At 43.6% G+C, this 10,236-nt stretch overlaps 1 protein-coding gene, 1 long non-coding RNA gene and 1 pseudogene across 2 annotated transcripts; 1 reads left to right on the top strand and 2 right to left on the bottom strand.

The window, feature by feature from the left end:
• Window positions 1-3,472: 3,472 nt before the first annotated feature.
• Window positions 3,473-6,393, top strand: LOC148155203 (uncharacterized). Its single transcript, XM_088013142.1, has 3 exons — window positions 3,473-3,628; window positions 4,861-5,152; window positions 5,505-6,393. The coding sequence occupies exons 2-3, from the start codon at window positions 4,873-4,875 to the stop codon at window positions 5,801-5,803; spliced, it is 579 nt and encodes a 192-aa protein (XP_087869268.1). The 5' UTR covers window positions 3,473-3,628; window positions 4,861-4,872; the 3' UTR covers window positions 5,804-6,393.
• Window positions 6,394-6,527: 134 nt separating this feature from the next.
• LOC148155202 (uncharacterized) lies at window positions 6,528-7,449 on the bottom strand (annotated as a pseudogene).
• A 36-nt stretch (window positions 7,450-7,485) lies between these two features.
• On the bottom strand, window positions 7,486-9,551 carry LOC148155201 (uncharacterized). Its single transcript, XR_015765427.1, has 2 exons — window positions 9,478-9,551; window positions 7,486-8,416 (listed from the first exon to the last, which is right to left on the bottom strand). It is a non-coding gene; the product is annotated as an uncharacterized LOC148155201 (long non-coding RNA).
• Between the last annotated feature and the right edge of the window lie 685 nt (window positions 9,552-10,236).

Raw genomic sequence — 10,236 nt, 5'->3', positions numbered from 1 at the left:
AAGTGAAGGTTGTGTCTGGTAGGAAGAAATCTCCATATAGAAATGCACAAACAGTTCAATCTGCAAGACAACTCTGCTATAGGGCCGAACGGAAATGGCGTAAAACTCAACTACACGTTTATTATGACATCTATAAAGAAAGACGACGTAACTATCACACAACACTAAAACATGTAAGAGAGGCTTTCTCTGCAGATGTCATAAACAAAAACATTAACAACGCTCAAGCTTTATTTGCTACTGTTGACAGGCTCACAAACCCTCCTATGACGTCACCACCTGAACTTCAGTCTAATGCCTGCAACAAGTTTTCCAGTTTCTTTCCAGAGAAAATTCAAAAGATCAGAGGATTAATCTGCACATCCACTCCAAAGCCAGTACCAATGCTGTGCCCAAACAAAACAAATGCAGGAACAATGACCCAATTTCAACTACTTCATTATAAAACCCTTGAAGAAATTATAAGTCAATTAAGCTCCAGTTCCTGCTGTCTGGATGTCCTACCCACACATTTCTTTAAGAAAGTCCTGCCTGTTGTTGCTAATGATCTGATCCAAATAGTAAACTCATCTCTCTCATCAGGAGTTTTCCCCCAGGCTTTGAAAACAGCAGTTATCAAACCACTGATAAAAAAGAACAATCTAGACAAATCACTACTGCAGAATTACAGGCTGACCTCTGACCTCCCATTCATCAGCAAAGTTACTGAAAAAGCAGTTTTTAAACAATTAAATAACTTCCTAACAATAATGAATCGGTTTGACTTTGTTTCAATCGGGAACTTCTCCTCAGAGAGGTCAAAGGTCACATGTGGGGTACCCCAAGGTTCAATCCTAGGACCCCTTCTTTTCAATATCTATATGCTCCCACTGGCTCAGGTTATAGCAGGAAATAAGATCAGCTACCATAACTATGATACACAGCTCTACATCACGATGTCACCAGGTGACCTTTGACCCCATCCAATCACTGAACAGATGCTTAGAACAGATAAATGTGTGGATGGGCCAAAACTTTCTCCAGCTGAACAGAAACAAACTGAAGTTATCATCTTTGGACCTAAAGAGGAGCGAACTAGAATCAATGCTCAGCTTCAGTTATTACAACTGAAAACCAGCGATCAGCCCGAAACCTGGGAGTAGAGATGACCTCTGAACCTTCAGAGCCACATTAAGACAGTCACAAAGTCGGCCTTCTATCACCTGAAGAACATCTCCAGGGTCAGAGGACTGATGTCTCAGTGAGATCTAGAGAAACTCATCCAGGCGTTTATCTTCAGCCACATTGATTACTGCAGCAGCGTCTTCACAGGTCTGACTAATAAATCAATCCTCCAGCTGCAGCTGATCCAGAAGCTGCTGCTGCTGTTCTCACTAAAACCAGGAAGACAGAGCACATAACACCAGCTTTAAAGTCCCTACACTGGCTCCCTGTAGCTCAGAGGATAGACTTTAAAATACTGTTAGTTTATAAATCACTGAACGGTTTAGCACCACAATACATTAAAGATCTGTTACTGCTGTACCAACCGTCTAGACCCCTCAGATCTTCTGGTTCTGGTTCTGCTCTGCATCCCCAGAACCAGAACCAAACGAGGAGAAGCAGCATTCAGCTTCTATGCACCACAGATTTGGAACAAACTTCCAGAAAACTGTAAAACAGCTGAAACACTGAGAGCCTTTAAATCTCAACTTAAAACCTGTTTAGAGCTGCTTATGGCTAAATTAGGGTTAGAGTGTGGGGTTTGATGTCTTTGATGTTTTTAATGTTTTTATCTTTAGTTTTTATCTCTGTTTTTTATCTCTTTATGTAAAGAAGTTTTAAAGTTTTGAGTCCTTGTCAAATGGCGGTTTGACTAAAGTCCTACAGAAGGAAAAGCTTGTAGAGCCTCTTATTTTGGAGGAGACCCCATAAGGGCAAGTCCTCATGTGGATAATGTTTTTATTTATTTATTTATTTATTTATTTTATTTATGTATTTATTTTTTATTTTTAAATCTCTTTATCTTTACTTTAATTTCTTTTTATTTCTCTTTCTCATTGTTTATTCAATGTCACATGCTGTTTTTATTTTAATTATGTAAAGCACTTTGAAATGCCTTGCTGCTGAAATGTGCTATACAAATAAAATTTGATTGATTGATTGATTGATTGATTGATTGATTGATTGATTGATTGATTGATTGATTGATTGATTGATTGATTACAGCGGAGTCCACCTGATTGGTCGACTTCTGGGCTTCGTGTTTCCTTGGCATAATGTGAAATGCCAAAACTGAAATAAACTGAAGAAACGGATGCCTACTACTCCTCCAGTGAAAAAATTAATAACTTTGGTGCAGTAATTAAATGTTAAATGAAGGCAGTGACACGTCTACTCCATTACTGCACACTAGCGCCCCCCATCGCGGGAGGGTAGAGTCGATCTCGGCATTAGGAGACAAACTGAAGCCGCCAGGAGGGCGTTTCGGTTCTGTTACCAAATGAACTCATCAACCACCGCTGAGTTCAGGGAGGATTATTAATGATCACAAAATAAATATAGAGCCTGAAAACCTGATATCGTAACGGACTGAATGTTTTGTTTTGAACTAGTCTCTGCTCGGAGTGAGCGGTTGCCACGGCAACGGGTTGCTTAAAGACAGAGAGAGAGAAAGAGAAAGAGAGAGAGGGAGAGAGAGTAAAAAGGTGAGAGTGGTTTAGAGTTGATCACCTGTTCAGTTGTTTTATCTTTGCTGTGGCGAATCACAGCTGCTGGACTGATGACCTTGTTCTTTGTGATACATCATTTACAACAAACATCAAACACGGTAAATATGTTTCATTAAGTATTTAACAAACAAATGGCTTCTACCGCGATAATTGTGTGAAATTAAATTAATTGTCTAATATAAAAAAATAGTTTGGTGCTGTCGGGCTCAGAGTCTGAGAGGCTTTTCCTCTAGGCCTCTCAGACCCTCTGCTGCCACATACAAGATGGCGGTGACAAAACTAGGACTCAGCGCTCCATGATGTCTATGGTGGTAACCATGGAAACCAGACTGAGGTTGGTCATCATAGAAAAGACTGTTAAAACAGACTTTTCTATGATTTTGCTGACATTTCCCCAGCAACAGACTACTCCCTGAACCGCAGCTGCTCTCAAACTGTCACTAAACGTTCGATGTAACTCACAGTAAAACATTTACTCATTACAAGTGACATCAACCAGAAGAGATCTCAAAGCCTTTAATGAATGGGTAGTTGCTATCAAAGCTCAGTGTTTTTTAAACTCTGCGTGTTCCCTGTAGCGAAACGTGTTGGGACCGTTAGACGGACCGGTCCAGAATAAGTGTCCGTCATCCACTTTGACCTCTCCACAGGTTCTGCAGCACCATGCAGAAGTACCATTGGATTTAGACTTTAGCTTTGGTGATGAAGCAGATGATGATCTTTCAATTTACAGGCGGTTTTCATGAGACGCTGAAGGAGTTAGAACATGTTGGAGGAGCGGCAGAACCGGTTTCTGAGCGGTGCCTTCAGCGTTTCTGTGGAAGGAACCCGGAAGCAGCTCAGTTTGGGTTGATCCAGCAGAACACCGCTGTCTTCACGCAGTAAGCAACGCATTGCTGAACTCCATCTGCCAGGTGGTGAGTACGACCTTTGACCCTTCTTTAGCCACACAAACAGAACCAGAGAGGAGGTCAGCCAGCTGTTTGCAGTTTCCTGTTTCTGTCCACTGATGGCGATAACGGCTTCGTTCTCTGAGCTGGTAGAAAGTCAGACTTCAGCCAGTTTGAAAATGCACAGCTTCATCTGCTGCGCAGAATTTCAATATTAACGTCAGTTTCTGTTTGATACAAAGAGTTCCTGGGAAACAAGCAGGAATGGGGTTTGGGATTTAGCTTGACTCAGAGGGTGTGCCCTAATGCTGGCACCGTACGCATCACATTACCCTCCTACTGAGGGTCTGTGATTAAAAACCCAGCTGTGCACATCCAGTGGAGACTTCAACTGTCCCACAGATCCAAGCTTCTGTCTACTGGAGCACTAAATCTGCTGGTTTCTGTGATGTCACATGGCAGGAAAGGGATGTAGAGATGTGGGGGGAACCATGGAGGGCGAGGTCGCATGGTGCTACAGGTAAGGGCCTGTTTCTGTGGAACTTATCTGAGATTTTCAATCAGAACATTAGACTGCAGTCCGGGCCCCTGATAGGAGCATGTTCGGCTCACACTGTAACCTGACACCACAGGTGAGGCCCGATTCTGTGGAACTCACCTGAAAGTCATCAGGCAGCTTTCAGAGCAGGTATCCATCAAGGGTCATGTTTTTGAGCAGAAAGGCATCTTCTATTAATAGAAAACTTCCTCCTTACATGCCACTGATGAGATCATGAAAATCCAGATTGTGTTTCCTCTTCCACAACACGGATGCTAATGGTTTAGGTGCAGAACTCTGTAGAATTAACACATGTGGCCTCTTCAGGTGAACTTTCCTAATGCAGGTAGCATGTTACCAGGAAGTAACATCAAGGTTGCCTCCACTATAAAATTAGATTTTTCCACATTTTTGGCAGTATGCAACAGTCCTGGAGAGAAACCAATGAAGCTGCCTGAAGCCTCCACCTTAACCTGAGCAACCAGACGATATAGGTAGAGGAAACTGTTTTGACCTTCCTCTACCAGTAAAGAGGGCTCATCTTCATTGCCAGTCTTCCTCTCCAGTCCAAGGTCCGGTGTCCTCCAATGGTTAGATGTGTCCCTGGTCCAACACACCTGAGTCAAATGGTTACTTCCTTTGTGCTGTCAAGTTCTCCAGGGTCCTACTGATGAGCTGATTATCAAGACGACTTCTGACTGGCGTTTTTCTCTGATTTCAGCTGTAGGTCGAGATGTGCACAGAAGAACATCTTATTGATATCATGGATGATTTGGTAGATGAGGAGTTCAACTCCTTCAAATGGCATCTTAAGAAGGAAACCTGGAATGGTATGGAACCAATCAAACCCACCAAGTTGCAGAAGGCGGAAAGGATTGATGTTGTGGATCTGATGATCCAGAAGTACCAAGAAACAGGAGCCGTGCAGGTTGTGATGAATATGTTGAAGAAGCTCAACAGGAATGACCTGGTGAATAAGTTGGGAAAGCTGTGTCCTGCAGCTGAAGCTAAAGGTCAGTCAAAGAGCTTCATGTCAGATTAAAGCATCTGGTCCTCCAGAACCACCCCTAGCACTTCTCAACCCCAAACTGACCCACAACTTTCAGCAGTCAGCTCCAGATTGCAGATGTTTGATCAGTTTAATTGTGTAGTTTTGTTGCCATTTTTTTACTGTTTAATTTGTGTTTTTAATGTTGTAAAGTATTCTTGGGTGTTTTGAAAGGCACTGTCAAATAAAATGCATTATTATCATCATCATATTTTGACCAAGTCATAGAAGTTCAGGGTTTGTTGTAGTGACCAGGTTCTGTTAAAGTTTTAGTCCATCATCAGCATCCTAACGTCAGTTTTTTACTCGTTCTCCAGCTGGTAGTCCAGAGGCGTCTTCAAGCTCCCCGGTTGACTCGGTTGAGGTGCTGACATCGGTGAGAACAAAGCTTGTAGGGAAAATCTCCAAGCAGGTTCTGCAGCAGCTTCTAGACAAAATGCTGGAGAACAAGATTATGAACGACAGCGAGATTGAGCTCGGTTCTCAGAACCACGGGGATAAAGTCCGGGACGTGGTCGACATGGTCCGTAAAAAGGGCTCCAAGGCCAGCTCGGTTTTCATTGCCGCGCTGTGTGAGCTGGATCCGTGTCTGGCAGAAGATCTGAAGCTCAAGTAGAAGACAGAGGAGAGCCGGTTCCAGAGACTGAGACCCTCTGACCCAACACTTTTAGAGTTAATCCAACAGAATCTTTTCATCAGCTCCAGTAAGTTGCAGAAACATGTTTGATCCTCTGGTTAGGAGAACCAACAGGAAGTCCAATCAGAACCACATCATGTCCTGAAAAACACTAAGCTATCAGGCTAAAAGATAAAGTTCTACATTGAATCACCAGAAACATGGGTCCATCTGATTCTACCAAGCACAGAACAGATGGACCCTTTATCTGCAGAGCAATGTAGCCGGATGAGTTCTGATTGGATTAAATCAACCTGAAAACACTCCCTGATTGGTTTGTCTCATTTGGATCATTTCATATGAAACCGAACATAAAACTTAAAATAAAAATGTTTTTGCTAAATACAATGCCGTCGATGAGTTCAGAGCGTCCAGCAGTCTGATGATGATGAAGCTTGTTCTCCACCTGAAGCCACCTGGGTTCTGTTGATCCCACAGGTTCGACAGGTCCACCATGCAAGTGTGTGTTCTTTCATTGTTTCTGTGTAAGTGCAGCTGATCACTGATTCTAATAAAATGTTTGACTCTGAGTCTCTGCTGGTTCTTCTCCAACATCAATTTGCTGCAGTCCAGACCAGGAAGCAGAACCTGTCTGCCATCGCGGGACGGTTACCCACCCATTACCTGCTAACACGCCGCTATCACACTGCTAACACCTCACTGACACACCGTTAGCACACTGCTAACACCCCACTGACACACCGTTAGCACACTGCTAACATACCACTGACACACCGTTAGCACACTGCTAACATACCACTGACACACCACTGATACACTGTTAGCATACTGCTAACACCCCACTGACACACCGTTAGCACACTGCTAACAGCCCACTGACACACCGTTAGCACACTGCTAACAGCCCACTGACACACCGTTATCACACTGCTAACACCCCACTGACACACCGTTAGCACACTGCTAACAGCCCACTGACACATCGTTAGCACACTGCTAACAGCCCACTGACACACCGTTAGCACACTGCTAACAGCCCACTGACACACCGTTAGCACACTGCTAACATCCCACTGACACACCGTTAGCACACTGCTAACACCCCACTGACACACCGTTAGCACACTGCTAACACCCCACTGACACACCGTTAGCACACTGCTAACACCCCACTGACACACCGTTAGCACACTGCTAACACCCCACTGACACACCGTTAGCACACTGCTAACACCCCACTGACACACCGTTAGCACACTGCTAACACCCCACTGACACACCGTTAGCACACTGCTAACACCCCACTGACACACCGTTAGCACACTGCTAACACCCCACTGACACACCGTTAGCACACTGCTAACACCCCACTGACACACCGTTAGCACACTGCTAACATCCCACTGACACACCGTTAGCACACTGCTAACACCCCACTGACACACCGTTAGCACACTGCTAACACCCCACTGACACACCGTTAGCACACTGCTAACACCCCACTGACACACCGTTAGCACACTGCTAACACCCCACTGACACACCGTTAGCACACTGCTAACACCCCACTTTACCCACAGCCAAAATCTAAAGGAGTAAAGACTAACCTAAAACGAACAAACCATGAAAATCTCCAAGATAAATACAACTGGACAGAAAAATAAAACAACTAAAGGTGTTTTATTGAACACAGGTGTTTCTTCTCAAAGACTTTTCCAGTTACTGATGATCAGTGGTGATCATAGAAAGTTCTCCTGGTTCAGTTCTGCTCTGTCTTCTTTAACCTCCGGTTGGCTGCTGTTTCTGAGCCCGGTTCTGGTTCTTAGCCTGGTTCTAGTGGAGATTTCTTCCTGTTAACTTGGGAGTTTTTACTCTCCACTGTCGCCCTCTGCTGGTCAGTCTGGTTCTGGTTGAGTTTGGTTTATTAGTTAAGCACTGACCCAGTAGAACCAACACCGGGTCAGAACCAGAACTAGATCAGAACTCGACCAGGTTCATGGTCCAGGGTCCTGGTTCTGATCCGGTTTGGTCTGCAGGGTGTTCAGGCGTTCAAACCTCTGAGTAAGATCCACCAAGGATCTCCTGGGCTGGGACCGGGCCAGGAGATCCCGGTCCCAGCCCAGGACCGGGATCCTGGGCTGCAAATTTTTAGGGACTTTCTGCTCTTTGTATTTTGTTTCCATGGAAACTGAAATAGTCTCTAGTTTGTGTTTCTGTCAGAACCCCGACTCCTGGTACAGAGTCTCGTTCTGATCCAATCCGAACCTGACTCGGATCCCAATTGGATCAGTGCCAGAACCTCAGTAGATATTCCCTGCTAGCTGATGGATTCCAAGAACCACAGATTGGACCACAGGGTTCTGGGTAGGGAACCGGACCCAACAGAACCAGACCCACCAGAACCAGACCTAGCAGGTGTCCTGCCTGTGAGCCATGGGAACTGATTGGATCGAAGCGGAGAAGCAGGAAATGATCAATAACATCTCAGTGAGTGGAGAGCCGCTGCCCCCTGGTGGAGGTCTGCAGCTACTGCAGGACAGCCAAACTTATTCACACCCCGGAACTCGTCCAGGTTCTCCTTTCAGCCACAAACTGAAACAGCAACAGGAAGTGGGTCACAATCAGGAAGTAGAAAGAAAATTGTACGATAACAAACATTTAAAAAAATAAATAAATAAATAAAAAACCTCTAGATTGTGTGTTGTAAAAGTACCCAGATAGCACATGACGTTAAATCAACGTTGAATTATAGTTAGAATTGTTGATTTGTGGCTGAAGTCGACAAATGACGGTGGATCAACCATCAAACAACCATCCACCTCTAGCCAATTAACTAACGTTGAATCTGTGTCATTGAATCAATGTTGTTTTGTGGTTGAAACCTAATGATTGAAATGCCGATATCTGATCAACATCTGATCAATGTTGAATCAATGTCAGTTGTTTTGTCACACACCTTCTTCCCCTCCTCTCCTCCTCATCAGAGCTCTGGGTCAGAGTATTTTATTACTGAGCGGGGGTTATTACATTTTTAATAACACTGTAGAGGATAGTGGTTGGTGATTCCTTTCTGTACATTTTTTTACTTAATAAAAATTCTTACTGACTGTTTGTGATATATTGACACAGAAACAGCTTACTACAAGGAGTGGAGCGGTCCACCCCTACAGTGTACATGAGTGGGATGTCCCAAACACACAGCTGCTTCGCTGTTTGCAAAACATGTTAATTAAATGTTGAATTATGATCACAAAGGTTGAATTTATGGTTAAGGTCAATGACAGAAGCTGGATCAACCATCAAACAACCATTCAATTCTAGCCAATTAACATCCATTGATTGAAATGCCACATCAAATCCAGTGTTTTTCAGCACCGGCACCAGGCACACTGCCCTGCAAGTTTTAGGCATTTCCCTAATTCAGCAGACATGATTTTAATTGATATCTGATTAACAAGGTTTTGCTGAACTGAAAACACGGAGGTCAGTTTGCCTTGAGGACAAGGTTTGGGGAAGAACTGGTAATCTAAATGTTCAATCAATGTAAGCTGTTTTTTGCACCCCTCCACCACCATCGGCCAGTCAAACACCCAACCCCTTTCCCTCCACACGCCAAAGACACACACACACACCCAGTTCTAGTGATGGGCTACCTGAAGCCAGGCTTCGAGGCTTGTGTCGTCTTGCTGAAAACCATGTAACTGGCAACAAAGAGGCCTCGCATTGCATGGGTCACGTGACTGCTTCATTTTGCGTGTCGTTTTCAAAATAAAAGCGCGATGAGCCTTGCTGTGTCATGGGTTGTTGTCCATTTGGTCGCATCAGAGGATGATATTTGTCTTCAGTGACCAAAATAAAATGAACATTGACCTACATATTTGATGTATATTGATGGCACTCATCAAAATGTAATGTTTGTTACTGGTTTTCTCAATTGTAGATTATGTTGTTTTTTTTAATAACTATATTTTTGTGATTTTATGATGTAAATCTCTTTGAACTGTACTGTTGCTGAAACGTGCTACACAAATAAATTTGACTGTCTGAAATGGAGCCAGCAAGAGGAAAATCTGACATCTGGGAATACTTTGAGATTAACCTCACCATAAAATTCTTCATAGATAACAACAATAATTAACCCTCCACCTCCCAATTTCTCACCTTCTGGAAAGTTCCACTATTATTTGTAGTCTGATTAGCAAAGATATATCAGTCTTCCACAGCAGAAACAGATTTAAACTTGTTCCAGAACTAAAATTCAACATGTAGCCAAATATGAGGGATCAGAGCCAATTAGAAATCCAAGAAAAAGTGAACGCCCCAACAGACACTGCACTCTCAAGACACTAAAACATCAAATGTCTTTATTGTCAAATCCGCCTACGACCCGACACAACCACTGACCTTCAACA

Source organism: Poecilia mexicana, unplaced genomic scaffold (assembly GCF_051168715.1).
Source record: "Poecilia mexicana isolate PSO_F unplaced genomic scaffold, ASM5116871v1 scaffold_15, whole genome shotgun sequence".
Classification (NCBI taxonomy): Eukaryota; Metazoa; Chordata; class Actinopteri; order Cyprinodontiformes; family Poeciliidae; genus Poecilia; species Poecilia mexicana.
Note: the sequence above shows the minus strand (reverse complement) of the source record. Positions and strands in the feature narration are given on the sequence as shown.

Excerpts from the sequence above, each read along its gene's own strand:
- LOC148155203 (XM_088013142.1), top strand. The coding sequence starts at position 4,873 with ATGTGCACAGAAGAACATCTTATTGATATCATGGATGATTTGGTAGAT. Across the intron at positions 5,153-5,504 it reads TCCTGCAGCTGAAGCTAAAG|CTGGTAGTCCAGAGGCGTCT; the intron begins GTCAGTCAAAGA and ends CTCGTTCTCCAG.